This window comes from Oncorhynchus kisutch, linkage group LG3, assembly GCF_002021735.2.
Source record: "Oncorhynchus kisutch isolate 150728-3 linkage group LG3, Okis_V2, whole genome shotgun sequence".
Classification (NCBI taxonomy): Eukaryota; Metazoa; Chordata; class Actinopteri; order Salmoniformes; family Salmonidae; genus Oncorhynchus; species Oncorhynchus kisutch.
In genome coordinates this window covers 12,681,813-12,701,554 of record NC_034176.2, presented here as the reverse complement: position 1 = coordinate 12,701,554, position 19,742 = coordinate 12,681,813, and the positions used below count along the sequence as shown (strand labels likewise).

Genomic DNA, 19,742 nt, shown 5'->3' with positions numbered 1-19,742 from the left:
GTAGTCACCCAGGGTCCAAGGTCCCCCTGCAATGTCTGCTGGAAGTCTATATTAGGGGAAGGTTAGAGTGGGAGGGTTAGGGGGGGAGGGAGTTTAAGGGCCAGCTAGAACGGCTCATCTGATTAGCCCTGATTTCCTCATCCAGCTTCAGACACAGAAAAGCCCTGGATTAGAGAGTGCCACGCAGCCTCCAGCAGTGTGGGTGTGACTGTGTGTGGGGTGTATGTGTGTGTGTGTACAGGCACCACAAGTGGGGTCTATCTCTTTCTGGCACACCATGTCCTCTCCCCCTCATCCCTCCTCTCTTCTACAGCAGATTCCTCTCTCTGCATTGTATCTGTCTGTCTCTCGCTCCGTCTTTCTTCAATTGAATTCCAGGATGAGAAGAATCAAAAAGGTCTCGTTGAGAGAGATCATAGGGGACTTTGATCAGGGTCTTACCTAGGCCTATCTTAACAGTTCCTCTCTTTTCTCTTCCGTTAGCTTACAAGAAAAGCCAGCTAATCAGTTAACGAGCCAGCGCTCTGAACATGTGTAGTAGTTTGTGGCTTTGTTCCAACCTACAATTTAACACTGGGCCTTTTCTACTGTCTATTATGCTTGTGTGTGTATAGGCGCCCTGCTGTGCATAATGGTTTTGTGTGTAATTAATTTCCTCTTGCAGCTCCCGGACAGTCAGTTATGCCAATCATTCTCATTAGAGTTTTTCCCATTCCTGTTAGATTGGCAGACAATGGAATGTAGTGGAGTTAGGGCTGGGCGATATGGCCCAAATATCATATTTAAATATAACCTTTATTTAACTAGGCAAGTCAGTTAAGAACAAATTCTTATTTACAATGACGGCCTACCGGGGCACAGTGGGTTAAAACCTCTACAGGATTGGTGGGTCCCCCTCGGGACGGTTGAGCTAGCGTAGGCTGTGATTAGCATGAGGTTGTAAGTAACAAGAACATTTTGCAGGACATAGACATATCTGATATTGGCAGAAAGCTTAAATTATTGTTCATCTAACTGCACTGTCCAATTTACAGTAGCTATTAATTATAGTGAAAGAATACCATGCTATTCTTGAAAAGTTATTAATTAACCAATTAGGTACATTTGGGAATTCTTGATACAAAATTTTGAACAGAGAAACGATGGTTAATTGGATCCATCTGGAATAATACATTATGGCCTTTCTCTTGCATTTCTTGCATGATGGTACAAAAATAAAATACAAAAAAGCGCATGTTTTTTTCTTTGTATTATATTTTACCAGATCTATTATGTTATATTCTCCTACATTCATTTCACATTTCCACAGACTTCAAAGTGTTTCCTTTCAAATGGTGTCAAGAATATGCATATCCTTGCTTCAGGTCTTGAGCTTAGATTTGGGAATGTCATTTTAGACGAAAATTGAAAAAAAGATTCTGGAGGTTTTAACTCTCTGAATGTGCACGCCAATGAATTCATTTGGTAAATTCAGTATCTTCTCAGATTAGCCTACTTATTTTAGTCACACCTTTAAAACCTGAGCCTTGAGGACACTTTATGAGGTACAAGTGGTACTAGCCCTGTGTAATTGATAACAAACCAAGCTAATCTCAGTTCATGAGGGTGAGTCTGCCAGAAGGTCTTAGTGAGTCTGTAAGCAGGGCTTGGCTTGGCTGCCAGTCTCTACTCTTAACGGATGAGCTTGTTGTTGTGAAGCTCTTAGGCACTTTCCTTTCACCATGGACGGGCTTGGTCTCTTCAAACTAAACCCTCACACACATGCAAATACACATTCACATAGGGCTGGGTGATATAGCCTAAAATCAGATTGTTGTATTATTATTGTTGTTTTTACTCGTGGGCGATTCACGATATATATATAGAGAGAGATTTTTTAAAACCTTTTTCTCTAAATAAGCTTTGTTGTATAATTAAGGTCAATACACTGCATTTCAAACAGTCAGCAGTAATCTAATGAATTCAGGGCTTGTAAAATGACATCTAGGCTAAATATAAACCTTCCACAACCATCAGACCCACTAATAATGGCATTATTTTATCAAAATTGTTTAACCTGCTTATTTGTAGTAATCACTGATCTGGCTTTCAAGTCTGTCTATAAAAATGACATTTTGGTTCCAAATTTAACCAGAATTATGGACAATGTACATTGGTTAATAATCACCAACTTCTGGTTTCAGTCATGATAGAAAATTAACACAGGTCTCGTGAGTAGCCACATTATATTTATTTTTAAAGTCAAGCGAAAGATCTGTTCAACATTGTGCGAGTTGAGACATAAAAAGGGTATCGTTACAAATGTTAAGTTCTCCTCTATTACAGTAAAATAATGTGTGTCGTTTTCCATATGGCCGATTTTATGTCGGACCAAACCTCAGATTCAAATAGCGAGTTGAAACGGCTTGGCGTCAGAGAGGAAGAAGTGATCTTTAGTGTCTTTGTTGTTGTGAGTGGCAGGGGAAGGAGCTTGGTGTCTGTGCGAGTGGGAAGGTGCACAGAAGAAGTGAAGGAGACGAGACCAAAAAAACTGAACGCTCATAAAACGGAGAAAAAAAATACTCACCTTAATTCTTGCGATACTGACCGCGATAAAGGCATTTGAAACATCACGCTAAAACATTCCTACTCTCACACACGCATGCACCCATGACCCCCACCGACCCCCAGCTAGTAGTGTACTCTTTCATAGAGCTGCACCCATGACCCCCACCGACCCCCAGCTAGTAGTGTACTCTTTCATAGAGCTGCACCCATGACCCCCACCGACCCCCAGCTAGTAGTGTACTCTTTCATAGAGCTGCACCCATGACCCCCACCGACCCCCAGCTAGTAGTGTACTCTTTCATAGAGCTGGACCCATGAATCCCACCGACCCCCAGCTAGTAGTGTACTCTTTCATAGAGCTGCACCCATGACCCCCACCGACCCCCCAGCTAGTAGTGTACTCTTTCATAGAGCTGCACCCATGACCCCCACCGACCCCCAGCTAGTAGTGTACTCTTTCATAGAGCTGCACCCATGACCCCCACCGACCCCCAGCTAGTAGTGTACTCTTTCATAGAGCTGGACCCATGAATCCCACCGACCCCCAGCTAGTAGTGTACTCTTTCATAGAGCTGCACCCATGACCCCCACCGACCCCCAGCTAGTAGTGTACTCTTTCATAGAGCTGCACCCATGACCCCCACCGACCCCCAGCTAGTAGTGTACTCTTTCATAGAGCTGCACCCATGACCCCCACCGACCCCCAGCTAGTAGTGTACTCTTTCATAGAGCTGCACCCATGACCCCCACCGACCCCCAGCTAGTAGTGTACTCTTTCATAGAGCTGGACCCATGAATCCCACCGACCCCCAGCTAGTAGTGTACTCTTTCATAGAGCTGGACCCATGAATCCCACCGACCCCCAGCTAGTAGTGTACTCTTTCATAGAGCTGCACCCATGACCCCCACCGACCCCCAGCTAGTAGTGTACTCTTTCATAGAGCTGCACCCATGACCCCCACCGACCCCCAGCTAGTAGTGTACTCTTTCATAGAGCTGCACCCATGACCCCCACCGACCCCCAGTTGGGTAGTGTACTCTTTCATAGAGCTGTACCCATGACCCCCACCGACCCCCAGCTAGTAGTGTACTCTTTCATAGAGCTGCACCCATGACCCCCACTGACCCCCAGCTAGTAGTGCTCTCTTTCATAGAGCTGGACCCATGAATCCCACCGACCCCCAGCTAGTAGTGTACTCTTTCATAGAGCTGGACCCATGGAAAGTTTGCTATGTAGAACCCCTAGGCTGTATCTCTGCTCCAGATCACACACACACACACACACACACACACACACACACACACACACACACACACACACACACATATATATATATATATATATATATATATATATATATATATATATATATATATATATATATACAATCACATCTTTCTCTGTCCACATCCACACACACCGCTCCCCTCTGAGCAGGGGCCCAGCTGCACTGGAACACTCAGTGCCTTTGTGTGAGAACAGCTGGCAGCAGTCACACACTATGTCGTTGATTTGATTTGATACTCTCCCGACAAACACACAGTCGCACGTATGCCTAAAGCCGTCCATTCCCACTGGGCACAGACGTCAATTAAACCTATTAAATCTATTCCATGTTGGTTTAACGTAATTTCGTTGACGGGCTGCCCCCAGGTGGTGAGGGTAGGAAATAACATCTCCACTCCGCTGATCCTCAACACTGGGGCCCCACAAGGGTGTGTTCTCAGCCCTCCAACTCAATCATCAAATTTGCAGATGACACTACAGTGGTAGGCTTGATTACAACGACGAGACGGCCTACAGGGAGGAGGTGAGGGCCCTCGGAGTGTGGTGTCAGGAAAATAACCTCTCACTCAATGTCAGTAAATCAAAAGAGATGATTGTGGACTTCAGGAAACAGCAGAGGGAGCACCCCCTATCCACATCGATGGGACAGTAGTGGAGAAGGTGGAAAGTTCCTGGACGTACACATCACGGACAAACTGAAATGGTCCACGGACACAGACAGTGAAGAAGGCACAACAGCACCTCAGGAGGCACCAAAAACCCTCACTAACTTTTACAGGTGCACAATTGAGAGCATCCTGTCGGGCTGTATCACCGCCTGGTACAGCAACTACACCGCCCACAACCGCAGAGCTCTCCAGAGGGTAGTGCGGTCTGCACAACGCATCACCGGGGGCAAACTACCTGCCCTCCAGGACAACTACACCACCCGATGTCACAGGAAGGCCAAAAAGATCATCAAGGACAACAACCTCCCGGGCCACTGCCTGTTCACCCCGCTTCCATCCAGAAGGCGAGGTCAGTACAGGTGCATCAAAGCTGGGACAGAGAGACTGAAAAACAGCTTCTTTCTCAAGGCCATCAGACTGTTAAACAGCCATCACTAACACAGAGAGGCTGCTGCCAACATACAGACTTGATATCATTGGCCACTTTAATAAATGGAACACTATTCACTTTAATAATGCCACTTTAAGAATGTTTACATATCTCACATTACTTATCTCATATGTATATATTGTATACTGTATCCTTCACTATCTATTGCATCTTAACCGCTCTGTCACTGCTCATCCATATATTTTATACTTATATATTCTCATTCCATTCCTTTACTAGATTGTGTGTATTAGTTTTTGTTGTGGAATTGTTAGATATTACCTGTTAGATACTGCTGCACTGTCAGATCTAGAAGCATACGCACTTCACTACACTCGCAATAACATCTGCTTACCATGTGTATGTGACCAATAAGATTTGATTTGAAATGACGTGAGAACAAAGTTGATTCAACCAGTGTGTGTCTTGTGAGTGGTTTGTGGATAGTTTATTACATTTGCTGGTTCTGTTCAGTGCTATATGTATTGGGACAAAGCCTCTGGTTCTTCCACCATTAGACCACTGCAGATTTCGTTCAGGCCCTGGTGACTTCAGCACTCTGGCTGTAGACTGGGAAACATACTCAGACCGGAGGGAGAAGTCTGTGCCTTGGACAGGATTGTGGTTGAACTGCTTTGCCACTGCGTTGCTATCGTTAATGGAGGTACACAAATACCCCAACGAGGCATTTTTTAAGGCATTCATTCCGCCTGGTTACAGGGTTAATTCCGCCTGGTTACAGGGTCAATTCCGCCTGGTTACAGGGTCAATTCCGCCTGGTTACAGGGTCAATTCCGCCTGGTTACAGGGTTAAAACAGAAACAACTCAAAGGGTTAAGTTTAGGTATTCACTCACAAGTGGTTATAATTAAAAACAACATGCTGTTTCCACCAACTATCAACCATCAGGAGTTGGTGTTCAGTGCTGGGAAATCATTTTTATTGTTTCTGCAGAGGATGACATATATGATGTTCTCAGGACCTTATCAAACAGCCGTCTATTTTTAGTGATCAGGCTGAATTCCCAAACAGGGGTACTAGGACACCTGGGGGTACTTGGCCCATCCATAGGGGCTACTTGGCCCATCCATTGAGGGGCTACTTGGCCCATCCATAGGGGCTACTTGAAGAATCATGAGACCAAAATCTAACTGGTAAAATGCATATGAAAGTGTACTTTAGGAGTACTCCAGGTAGAGCAACATTTTGTTGGTGGACAGTAACCGAAAAAGGTTGAGAACCACTGTCCTACTTGAACAAGCCATTGGTTTTGGGTGATTTTATTTAATTTTTTGTATATTTGCGTCTGGTGGAATTTGTGTTTGTGTGTATGTGTTAGCATAGGCTATGTCTCTGTGTTTGTGTGTATGTGTTAGCATAGGCTATGTCTCTGTGTTTGTGTTAGCATAGGCTATGTCTCTGTGTTTGTGTGTATGAGGGATGGATAGACGAACAAAGTCTGAGCCTGTTTCTTTGTGCATGTCTTGAAACTAGGGTGTGTGTGCTTGCAAGTGTATGTTTCCGTGTGACAAGCTTGCGTGTGTATGTGAAGGAGAGAGCGAGAGCCCATGTGTTGTGTGTTAATGACAGTCTGCTGATGTGCGTTCCTCTCGCCCCCATGATCATATCCCACAGTTCCCTGGGGCCTCTCTGGCCCTGCCCCTCCCTCTCCTGGCCCTCCTGGCCCTGCCCCTCCCTCCCTCCCTCTCCTGGCCCTGCCCCTCCCTCCCTCTCTCTCCTGGCCCTCCTTGCCCTGCCCCTCCCTTGCTCCCTCTCCTGGCCCTGCCCCTCACTCCCTCCCTCCCTCTCCTGGCCCTGCCCCTCACTCCCTCCCTCCCTCTCCTGGCCCTGCCCCTCGCTCCCTCCCTCCCTCTCCTGGCCCTGCCCCTCCCTCCCTCCCTCTCCTGGCCCTGCCCCTCGCTCCCTCCCTCCCTCTCCTGGCCCTGCCCTGCCCTTCGCTCCCTCCCTCCCTCTCTCTCCTGGCCCTCCTTGCCCTGCCCCTCCCTTGCTCCCTCCCTACCTCTCCTGGCCCTGCCCCTCGCTCCCTCCCTCCCTCTCCTGGCCCTGCCCTGCCCTTCGCTCCCTCCCTCTCTCTCCTGGCCCTCCTGGCCCTCAATACCTCCCTCTCCTGGCCCTCCTGGCCCTCAATACCTCCCTCTCCTACCTCTGCCCCTCACTCCCTCCCTCTCCTGGCCCTGCCTCTCCCTCTCCCTCTCCTGGCCCTGCCCCTCACTCACTCCCTCCCTCTCCTGGCCCTGGCCCTGCCCCTCCTTCGCCCCTCTCCTGGTTTTGCCCCTCCCTCTTCTGGCCCCTCCCTCACTCCCTCACTCCCTCCCTCCCTCACTCACTCCCTCACTCACTCCCCTACCTCTGCCCCTCACTCCCTCCCTCTCCTACCTCTGCCCCTCCCTCCCTCTGCCCCTCACTCCCTCTCTCCTGGCCCTAACCCTCGCCCCCCCCCCCCTCGCTGCAGCCAGAGAGAGAGGTGGGAGACTAATTGTGCCTGCCCACTCTACCCAGATCTTGCTCTCTATCTCTCTCCTGCTTTTCCTTAAGGTTCATCCTTCTCTTTATATTGTTCTCTATCCCCTCTCTCTCTATCATCTCCCCCTCTGTCTCTCTCCTTGGTAAACATAAAAAATATATACATATATTTAACCATTATTTAACTAGGCAAGTCAGTTAAGAACTAATTCTTATTTACAATGACGGCCTTAACAAGGCACACCTGTTTATTGAAATGCATTCCAGGTGACTACCTCATGAAGCTGGTTGAGAGAATGCCAAGAGTGTGCAAAGCTGTCATCAAGGCAAAGCGTGGCTACTTTGAAGAATCTCAAATATATAAAATATATTTAGATTTGTTTAACACTTTTTTTTGGTTACTACATGATCCCATATGTGTTATTTTATAGTTTTAATGTCTTCACTATTATTCTACAATGTAGAAAATACTAAAAATAAATGAAAAAACCTTGAACGAGTAGGTGTGCCCAAACTTTTGACTGTGTGTGTGTGTACATATAACTTTTTACACATTTTGTTACGTTACAGCCTTATTCTAAAATGTATTAAATTGTTTTTCCTTTAGACATTTTTGCTATTTTATTAAAAATAAAAACTTAAATCAGTTACATAAGTATTCAGACCCTTTTATCAGTACTTTGTGGAAGCACTTTTGGCAGCGATTACAATGTCAAGTCTTCTTGGGTATGATGCTACAAGCTTTGCACACCTGTATTTGGCGAGTTTCTCCCATTCTTCTCTGCAGATCCCCTCAAGCTCTATAAGGTTGGATGGGGAGCGTCGCTGCACAGCTATTTTCAGATTTTTCCAGAGATGTTCGATCGGGTTCAAGTCTGGGCTCTGGCTCGGCCATTCAAGGACATTCAGAGACTTGTCCTGATGCCACTTCTGTGTTGTCTTGGCTGTCTGCTTAGGCTCGTTGTCTTGTTGGATGGTGAACCTTCGCTCCAGTCTGAGTTCCTAAGTGCAGGTTTTCATCAAGGATCTCTCTGTACTTTGCGCCTTCCATCTTTTCCTTGATCCTGACTAGTCTCCCTGCCACTGAAAAACATCCCCACAGCATGATGCCGCCGCCACCGTGCTTCACACATAGTTCAAGCTTGGTTTCATCAGACCAGAGAATTTTGTTTCTCTGGTGCCTTTCATGTGCCTTTTACTGAGGAGTGGCTTCTGTCTGGCCACTCTACCACAAAGGCATTATTGGTGGAGTCCTGCAGAGATGGTTGTCCTTCTGGAAGATTTTCCCATCTCCACAGAGGAACTCAGGAGGTCTGTCAGAGTGAACATCGGGTTCTTGGTCACCTCCCTGACCAAGGCCCTTCTCCCTCGATTGCTCAGTTTGGCCAGGCGGCCAGCTCTAGGAAGAGTCTTGGTGTTTCCAAACTTCTTCCATTTAAGAATGATGGAGGCCACTGTGTTTTTGGTGACCCCAGATCTGTGCCTCGACACAATCCTGTCACAGACAATTCCTTGGAACTCATGGCTTGGTTTTTGCTCTGACATGCACTGTCAACTGTGGGATCTTATATAGACAGGTGTGTACGTTAAATGATTAAGCATCTTGGTGTCTGCGTGCCGGAGGGGAGGCAGAAGGGTGTAAGGGCATATTTACAGCTTCTTCCTGACTACTCTGTGCCCCGACTGACCCACGCCTCAACGCACAGAGACACCAGAATGCTTTCAGTGATACACCCCACTAATGGGCCCACGAGACACACACACACACGTTTGCCCTCTTTCTCCCATAAACACAAACACTCTTCTCCACAGTCATTGTCACATTTAAACTGAACTGTCACACTTACCCTCTTGTTACAGTCTCACTCCACACTCAAAGACCAACCCTGTTCCAGTCAGTAATATGTCCAAACCCATCTCTCCCTCCCTCTCTCTCTCTGCCTGCAGGACAGTAACATCCAGAAGAAAATAGACCATGAGATCCGGATGCGTGACGGGGCCTGTAAGCTGCTGGCTGCGTGCTCCCAGAGAGAACAGGCCCTGGAGGCCTCCAAGAGCCTGCTCACCTGCAACACCCGCATCATGGCCTACATGTCGGAGCTGCAGAGGATGAAGGAGGCCCAGGTCATGCAGAGGGTTGCACTAAGGTCAGAGGGCAAATGGGCAGGGCAAGGGGGCGGGGTAGGAACTTAGGTGCATAAATGGAGCTATACCCATAGGGTGAAGGATTTAATGTGGTCTGAGTGGGCAATTGAGCAGGGTTTACAATTAGATTTTCCGTTGTTGTCATCCACTTCTTTCTGTTTCTACTAGGTCATCGGACGCAGGGCCCACGGACGACCGACTACCCTGTAAAGGAAAGGTGGCCATCTCAGGTAGGCCCCAGGTGTGTGTGTGTGTGTGTGTGTGTGTGTGTACCTATGTAAAGGAAAGCTGCATGTCTACCCAATAGCAGAGAGAGAGGACTGGGTTTGGGGGAGAGAGAGAGGACTGGGTTTGGGGGGGAGAGAGAGGACTGGGTTTGGGGGGAGAGGGAGGACTGGGTTTGTGGGGAGAGAAGGAATGGGTTTGGGGGGAGGGAGGACTGGGTTTGGGGGGAGAGGGAGGACTGGGTTTGTGGGGAGAGAAGGAATGGGTTTGGGGGGAGGGAGGACTGGGTTTGGGGGAGAGAAGGAAGGGTTTGGGGGAGGGAGGAATGGGTTTGGGGGAGGGAGGACTGGGTTTGGGGGGAGAGAAGGAATGGTTTGGGGGGAGGGAGAATTGGGTTGGGGGAGGGGGAGGAATGGGTTTGAGGGGAGAGGGAGGAATGGGTTTGAGGGGAGAGGGAGGAATGGGTTGGGGGGGATAAGGAATGAAGGGTTGGGGGAGAAGGAGGAATGGGTTTGGGGGATAAGGGGTGAGGATGACGTTAGGTGTGGAGGGGGAGGGAACGAGGGGTGAGGATTTAAACATTTCATGGTTTAAAGAAATTATGCAAAAGAGGTGGCAAACAAGTTATGCTGCTCATCTGATTGGTTGACATATTGTCAATGGAGAAATGTTGTGACTAAACTTAACACAAAGAAAAATAACTTGTATCACTAAATAAAGATAAATGACATAAAGCACAATGGGAAAATACTTTGGAGTACCTTAAATGATATCATGGGCAGAAAACCCAATTAATATCCATCGTTCATTGAAGGTGATGGTTTATTTATAACAAAACCTTTCGATATTGCCGATCATTTCAATGACTATTTCACTACAGAGTTGTTTATCAATGAAAAAACAGAATATTATTCAATGGAAGCTTCTCTAACATCAGATATGTACAATGCGGTGTCCCTCAGGGCAGTTGCCTTGGAACGTTACTCTTCTCTATTTTTACAAATTATTTTCCACTGGTCTTACACAAAGCTAGAATGAGTATGCATGCGGCTGATTCCACACTCTACATGTCAGCACCCAAAGCCAGTGAGCTCACAGTAATAATTCGATATTCAACTGATTATGCCAGTAGGCAGATTATGCAATAGTCATGCAAACACCTTATTCTACTTATATTAATCGGCGTACGGCCAAAATCTAAATAAGCATCTGCTGATTAAAACACCTGCTTTTCTGGGCAATCTTTTGAATGATCATGATGTGTAAACATCTTAATGGGCATTCCAGTGGTGTATCTGATCTGCTCATGTGCCAGCACCGGGAGCTCAAATCTCCCTCTTTAGCGCGAGTGAAGTCGGAACAACTGAATGTACGAGTCTTAGAAGTAGTTTTCACAAACAAACATGATATATTATGTCCGAACTCAGAATCAAACATGCTTCCCAAAAATAACATGGTCGCTGTGGTAGAACGTTTAGTTTGATTGGTGATTTTCGGCATTGATCAGAGTGCCATCAGGTAACCTGATTTCAGATGTGTCCATGTAAACAGGATTATTAAGGAAATCGTTCTTCTTCCAAAGCATGTAAATGTTTTAATTTGAACTATCATATTCATCTGACTTTTCACAATAATCTCATTATTGTTTGCATGTAAACATACTCCTACTCATAAAAGGGTGTGATCATTGCGCAAGTTGAGGAAGCAAAACTCCTAGGTATAACATTGGATGGTCAATTATCATTAGACAAAAGTCTACTGTACTAGTTGTTCAGGCTTTGGTCTTGTCCTATCTTGATAACTGTCTGGTAATATGGTCATGTACTGCAAAGAAAGACCTAGCAAAAGCTGCAGCTGGCTCAGAACAGAGCAGCACACCTTGCCCTTAACAGCACTTAGAGAACTAACATCAACAACATGCATGCCAGTCTTTCCTGGTTGACGAGAGATTAACTGCTTCTCTTCTAGTTTTTTTGAGGAATACTGTGACAAATTCCAGAGTGTCTGCATAATCAAAAAACATTCAGCTCAGACACCCATACATACCCCACAAGACATGCCACCAGGGGTCTCTTCAGACACCCGTACATACCCCACAAGACATGCCACCAGGGGTCTCTTCAGACACCCGTACATACCCCACAAGACATGCCACCAGGGGTCTCTTCAGACACCCGTACATACCCCACAAGACATGCCACCAGGGGTCTCTTCAGACACCCGTACATACCCCACAAGACATGTCACCAGGGGTCTCTTCAGACACCCGTACATACCCCACAAGACATGTCACCAGGGGTCTCTTCAGACACCCGTACATACCCCACAAGACATGCCACCAGGGGTCTCTTCAGACACCCGTACATACCCCACAAGACATGCCACCAGGGGTCTATTCAGACACCCGTACATACCCCACAAGACATGCCACCAGGTGTCTCTTCAGACACCCGTACATACCCCACAAGACATGCCACCAGGTGTCTCTTCAGACACCCGTACATACCCCACAAGACATGCCACCAGGGGTCTCTTCAGACACCCGCACATACCCCACAAGACATGCCACCAGGGGTCTCTTCAGACACCCGCACATACCCCACAAGACATGCCACCAGGGGTCTCTTCAGACACCCGTACATACCCCACAAGACATGCCACCAGGGGTCTCTTCACGTTCCCCAAGTCCAAAAGGAATTGACAGCAATGCATAGTTTTATACAGAGCCATGATCGCATGGAACTCCCTTCCATCTCCCATTACTCAAGCAAACAGCAAAATGACCTTTACATTTTTTTTCGATACAAAATAACAACTAATGGAAAGGCGGAGACTGTGAGGGCACACTCTAACACACTCTCTAACACACTCTCTAACACACACATCATTTTTTTGTTGTTGTATTGTTTTGTATAATGTTTTAGTTGCATTGTTTGGATATCATTGTATTTGACATTTGTCAATAGACTTTCCTTGTCTATCAATGTTTTGTTACTTGTCATGTTTTTTGTAGACCTACGAAGTGTAGCTGCTGCTTCGGCAAAGCCAATGGGGATCATAATAAACTGACATAAAAGGATGAGGGTGGGAGTAGGAGAGAGAAGAGGTAATTAAAGGATTATGATGAACTGCGCTGGTTCAGTGGGAGGACAGGAGGCTCTGAGGTCTGTCTGTCTGCTTCGGACTGCTCACAGCTGGAGGGGCACACACACACACACACAGTTGATGAACAGAAGTTGTGACTTATCATTGATTGACTGGGTCGACAGGAAGCCGTTTAGCGAGTAAGCTCAGTGCAGAGCATGGGCTTCATCATCATACACACAAGCGTGGACGCGCGCATTATGACAGTAACTGCCTGGTGGAGGAGATAAAAGTTTGTGTGTGTATGGTATGAGTTTGTGGTTGTGTATATCTTACATTTGTGACAGATTTCACTGCTACTCTGACTGTCCTTTGTCATTGCAGACCTGCGGATCCCTCTCATGTGGAAAGACACAGAGTACTTCAAGAACAAAGGAGGTGAGGAGTGCTTCTACACCTGCATTGCTTGCTGTTTGGGGTTTTAGGCTGGGTTTCTGTACAGCACTTTGAGATATCAGCTGATGTACGAAGGGCTATATAAATACATTTGATTTGAGTCAGTGTGCTAGAACTGGCATGAATAAACTCATCAATGATTCATGTAAGTGTGCTAGAACTGGTGTGAATAGACTCATCAATGATTCATATCAGTGTGCTGGAACTGGTGTGAATAGACTCATCAATGATTCATATCAGTGTGCTGGAACTGGTGTGAATAGACTCATCAATGATTCATATCAGTGTGCTAGAACTGATGTGAATAGACTCATCAATGATTCATGTCAGTGTGCTAGAACTGGTGTGAATAGACTCATCAATGATTCATATCAGTGTGCTGGAACTGGTGTGAAAAGACTCATCAATGATTCATATCAGTGTGCTAGAACTGGTGTGAATAGACTCATCAATGATTCATATCAGTGTGCTAGAACTGATGTGAATAGACTCCTCAATGATTCATGTGCTATTATCCATCACTTTGATTTTGTGTGAAGTGATGTGAGTCAACTGAGTGAGTGAAGCCATGTGAATCGATTAGAATTTGGGTAAAGTGGTATCCACAAAGCCTCCCAGAGTAGGACGGCTGATTTTAGAATCAGTTTAATCTTTTAGATGATAATGAATAACATTACATGGACAGGTGGGAGATCGGATCCTAGATCAGCACTCCTACTCTGAGACGCTTTGTGGATACGGGCCCTGGGAAAGAGAACTCTTAATGTATTAGAACTGAAGCACTGAACATGTGAGCATAACAGTTCATGCTCTTTTAAAAAGACTTGTAGATCTTAACTTCTATACGGCTATTGAAATGTATGTACATTTCTATTTTTCCCTCTGTAAAGTCAGCAGCTCACTGACAAGCAAACATTCCAACAGTAAGTGATTGGGTATGATGGCCTCTGGCTTAGAAACCTGCTGCACAGACAGCCCTCTTCTGTTCTGTTGTCTTTGTCTGTGCTACTGCAGCAAAGAGGCCTGGATCTGCGTAGGATCTGGTATTTGTAGTTCTAGGTGCTCTTTTGATAGCGCTGTGTTATGGTTTATGTTGACTGCTACGTGTTAAGGTCAAAACGTTATGGTAAAAATAACAAAAGTGCTGAAACCCGACTCCTTGGTGAGGTCTGAAACCCGACTCCTTGGTGAGGTCTGAAACCCGACTCCTTGGTGAGGTCTGAAACCCGACTCCTTGGTGAGGTCTGAAACCCGACTCCTTGGTGAGGTCTGAAACCCGACTCCTTGGTGAGGTCTGAAACCCGACTCCTTGGTGAGGTCTGAAACCCGACTCCTTGGTGAGGTCTGAAACCCGACTCCTTGGTGAGGTCTGAAACCCGACTCCTTGGTGAGGTCTGAAACCCGACTCCTTGGTGGGGTTCTGAAACCCGACTCCTTGGTGAGGTCTGAAACCCGACTCCTTGGTGAGGTCTTCATGACCTAATAGATCTATAATAGTTAGTGCAGGTTTTTAAGTGCAGTGGGAAGATAAGGAAGCCTAAGATGGCAATGATAGAGTGCGCTTTTGATGCATGCACACACACACCCGCACTCACACTCCCAAATACATTTAGTGTAAAACGATACACTCACACACCCAAATACATTTAGTGTAAAACGATACACTCACACACCGTGCTGCATGTGAAGAACACTCTTAAGACTACTTAGGCCAGACTCTCACATTGCGGCTGTCCAAGTCCAACAGCTGCTAGAGTTGGTGTTGTTCATCCCAGTCTGTCCAGTTTGACAGCCAAACCCACAATCCTCCAATAATTTACTCTGTAGCCTCCGTCTGTTTAAAACATCCACAGAGGGTGCAGATAGTGCCAGAGGAGTTCTCAAGTGGGGAAATCTAGTCAAATGTCTTCCACATGCTGCTTTTCTTACTTCTACCTCTCTCTCTACCTCTCTCTATCTCTCTCTCTGTCTGTCTCTCTTTACCTCTCTCAGAGCTGCATCGGTGTGCAGTGTTCTGTCTGCTCCAGGTGGGGGCGGAGATCCACGACACAGACATGGTGATAGTGGACCGGACACTCACCGACATCTGCTTTGACAACACCATAGTGTTGTAAGTCCTATTTGTGTTATGTTGTATCTAAAGCTGTGTTTACGCCATTATTGGCAAAATACCTAATCTGATTGGTCAAAAGACCAATTAGTGGAAATACACTGCTCAAAAAAATAAAGGGAACACTAAAATAACACATCCTAGATCTGAATGAATGAAATATTGTTATTAAATACTTTTTTCTTTACATAGTTGAATGTGCTGACAACTAAATCACACAAAAATCAATGGAAATCAAATTTATCAACCCATGGAGGTCTGGATTTGGAGTCACACTCAAAATTAAAGAGGAAAACCACACTACAGGCTGATCCAACTTTGATGTAATGTCCTCAAAACAAGTCCAAATGAGGCTCAGTAGTGTGTGTGGCCTCCACGTATGACCTCCCTACAATGCCTGGGCATGCTCCTGATGAGGTGGCGGATGGTCTCCTGAGGGATCTCCTCCCAGACCTGGACTAAAGCATCCGCCAACTCCTGGACAGTCGGTGGTGCAACGTGGCGTTGGTGGATGGAGCGAGACATGATGTCCCAGATGTGCTCAATTGGATTCAGGTCTGGGGAACGGGCGGGCCAGTCCATAGCACCAATGCCTTCCTCTTGCAGGAACTGCTGACACACTCCAGCCACATGAGGTCTAGCATTGCCTTGCATTAGGAGGAACCCAGGGCCAACCGCATCAGCATATGGTCTCACAAGGGGTCTGAGGATCTCATCTCGGTACCTAATGGCAGTCAGGCTACCTCTGGCGAGCACATGGAGGGCTGTGCGGCCCCCCAAAGAAATGCCACCCCACACCATGACTGACCCACCGCCAAACCGGTCATGCTGGAGGATGTTGCAGGCAGCAGAACGTTCTCCACGGCGTCTCCAGACTCTGTCACGTCTGTCATGTGCTCAGTGTGAACCTGCTTTCATCTGTGAAGGGCACAGGGCGCCAGTGGCGAATTTGCCAATCTTGGTGTTCTCTGGCAAATGCCAAACGTCCTGCACGGTGTTGGGCTGTAAGCACAACCCCCACCTGTGGACGTCGGGCCCTCATACCACCCTCATGGAGTCTGTTTCTGACCGTTTGTGCAGACACATGCACATGTGTGGCCTGCTGGAGGTCATTTTGCAGGGCTCTGGCAGTGCTCCTCCTTGCACAAAGGCGGAGGTAGCGGTCCTGCTGCTGGGTTGTTGCCCTCCTATGGCCTCCTCCACGTCTCCTGATGTACTGGCCTGTCTCCTGGTAGCGCCTCCATGCTCTGGACACCATGCTGACAGACACAGTAAACCTTCTTGCCACAGCTCGCATTGATGTGCCATTCTGGATGAGCTGCACTACCCACTTGTGTGGGTTGGAGACTCTGCTACCACTAGAGTGAAAGCACCACCAGCATTCAAAAGTGACCAAAACATCAGCCAGGAAGCATAGGAACTGAGAAGTGGTCTGTGGTCCCCACCTGCAGAACCAATCCTTTATTGGGGGTGTCTTGATAATTGCCTATAATTTCCACCTGTTGTCTATTCCATTTGCACAACAGCATGTGAAATTTATTGTCAATCAGTGTTGCTTCCTAAGTGGACCGTTTGATTTCACAGAAGTGTGATTGACTTGGAGTTACATTGTGTTGTTTAAGTGTTCCCTTTATTTTCTTGAGCAGTGTATATCAGAATTGGGCTGCCTGTGTAAACACAGCCTTGCTGTCTTATCTTTCATAGAGAGAGTGTTGTTTGGTCTGTATAAGGGCATGTTTATTTAATGTCATGATTGTATGATAAAGATAGATAAGATAATGGATATATTTTTGAAATCATGTGTCAGTATCTGATACATATATAGTCAAAAGTTTGCACACCTACTGATTCAAGGGTTTTTCTTTATTTTTACTGTTTTCTACATTGTAGAATAATAGTGACGACATAATCTATGAAATTACACATATGGAATCATGTAGTAACCTAAAAAGTGTTCAACAAATCAAAATATATTTTATATTTGAGATTCTTCAAAGTAGCCACCCTTTTCCTTGAAGACAGCTTTGCACACTCTCAACCAGCTTCACCTGGAATGCTTTTCCAACCGTCTTGAAGGAGTTCCCACATATGCTGAGCACTTGTTGACAGCTTTTTTTTTCACTCTGCGGCCCAAATCTTCCAAAACCATCTCAATTGGGTTTCTGTCGGGTGATTGTGGAGGCCAGGTCATCTGATGCAGCACTCCATCACTCTCCTTCTTGGTCAAATAGCCCTTACACAGCCTGGAGGTGTGTTGGATCATTGTCCTGTTGAAAAATAAATGATAGTCCCACTAAGCGCAAACCAGATGGGATGGCATATCGCTGCAGAATGCTGTGGCAGCCATGCTGGTTAAGTGTGCCTTGAATTCTAAACAAATCACTGACAGTGTCACCAGCAATGTACCATCACACCTGCGCCTCCATGCTTCACGGTGTGAACCACACATGCAGAGATCATCCGTTCACCTACTCTGCATCTCACAAAGACATGGCGGTTGGAACCAAAAATCTGAAATTTGGACTCATCAGACCAAAGGACAGACTTCAACCAGTCTAATGTCCATTGCTTGTGTTTCTTGGCCCAAGCAAGTGTCTTGTTCTTATTGGTGTCCTTTAGTAGTGTTTTCTTTGCAGCAATTCGACCATGAAGGCCTGATTCACACTGTCTCCTCTGAACAGTTGATGTTGAGATGTGTCTATTACTTGAACTTTGTGAAGCATTTATTTGGGCTGCAATTTCTGAGGCTGGTAACTCTATGAACGTATCCTCTGCAGCAGAGGTGACTCTGGGTCTTCCTTTCCTGTGGCGGTCCTCATGAGAGCCAGTTTCATCATAGCGCTTGATGGTTTTTCCGACTTCGGTTGAAGAAACATTGACTGACTTCATGTCTTAAAGTAATGATGGACTCGCGTTTCTCTTTGCTTATTTAATCTGTTCTTGCCGTAATATGGACTTGGTCTTTTACCAAATAGGGCCATCTTCTGTATACCCCCCTACCTTGTCACAACACAACTGATTGGCTCAAACACAATAAGAAGGAAAGACATTCCACAAATTAACTTCTAACAAGGAACACCTGTTAATTGAAATGCATTCCAGGTGACTACCTCATGAAGCTGGTTGAGAGAATGCCAAGAGTTTGGAAAGCTGTCATCAAGGCAAAGGGTGGTTACTTTGAAGAATCTCAAATATAAAATGTATTTTGATTTAACACTTTGATGATTACTAAATGATTCCGTATGTGTTATTTCATCATTTTGGTGTCTTCACTATTATCCTACCATTTTGGAAATAGTCAAAATAAAGAAAAACCCTTAAATGAGTAAGTGCCCAAACTTTTGACTGGTACTGTACACTGTCTGTACAAACCATTACGAACACCTGCTCTTTCCATAGACTGTACAGGTGAATCCAGGTGAAAGCTGTGATCCTTTATTGATGTCCCTTGTTAATTCCACTTCAATCAGTGTAGATGAAGGGGAGGAGACGGGTTAAAGGAGGATTTTTAAGCCTTGAGACATGGATTGTGTATATGTGTCATTCACCAATTGAGGGTGAATGGGCAAGACAAAATATTTGAGTATGGTAGTAGGTGCCAGGCGCATTGGTTTGTGTTATGAACTGCAATGTTGCTGGGGTTTTCACGCTCAACAGTCTCCCATGTGTATCAAGAATGGTCCACCACCCAAAGGACATCCAGCCAACTTGACACAACTGTCGGAAGAATTGGAGTCAACATGCGCCAGCATCCCTGTGGAAAGCTTTCGACACCTTGTGGAGTCCATGACCTGACAAATTGAGTCTGTTCTGAGGGGAAAGGTGTCGGCGACTGAATATTAGGAAGGTGTTCTTAATGTTTGTACACTCTGTGTACATTCTGTGTATGTATAAGTATGTGTTTTCGGTGTGTGACTGTGTGTGTTTGCATATATTTGTTTTTGCTGTGTGTATGTGTGTGCATGTGTGTGCATGTGTGTGCATGTGTGTGCATGTGTGTGCATGTGTGTGCATGCATTTCTATGCACGTATAACTGTGTATCTCTCCATATGTGTTTGCCGTGTCAAGCAGCGAGGCCAGCCCGGGATTTGAGCTGCGCGTGGAGCTGTACAGCTGCTGTTCAGAGGAGGACTACTCCACAGGGAGCACGCCTCGGAAACTAGCCAGCAAACTGAGCAGCTCTCTGGGCCGTTCGGCAGGGAAGAAGCTCCGCGTCGCCATGGACCCTGGAGCCTGCAGCCCCATCAGCAACGGAGGAGGAGCCACACTGCTGCTGCCTCTGCCCACAGTGGTGTGAGTGTTTA

At 46.3% G+C, this 19,742-nt stretch overlaps 1 protein-coding gene across 10 annotated transcripts in view; it reads left to right on the top strand.

The window, feature by feature from the left end:
• rtkna (rhotekin a) overlaps window positions 1-19,742 on the top strand; it is a 109,177-nt gene that overhangs the window by 82,356 nt on the left and 7,079 nt on the right. For 7 of the 10 annotated variants that reach the window (XM_020467885.2, XM_020467906.2, XM_020467920.2 and 4 more), the window contains exons 2-6: window positions 9,365-9,564; window positions 9,731-9,792; window positions 13,256-13,309; window positions 15,320-15,437; window positions 19,507-19,731. In XM_020467885.2, the coding sequence (XP_020323474.1) occupies window positions 9,365-9,564; window positions 9,731-9,792; window positions 13,256-13,309; window positions 15,320-15,437; window positions 19,507-19,731 (659 nt within the window). The remainder of the gene's footprint in view (window positions 1-9,364; window positions 9,565-9,730; window positions 9,793-13,255; window positions 13,310-15,319; window positions 15,438-19,506; window positions 19,732-19,742) is intronic. The other 3 variants (XM_031817562.1, XM_020467891.2, XM_031817563.1) reach the window with 1 other exon arrangement.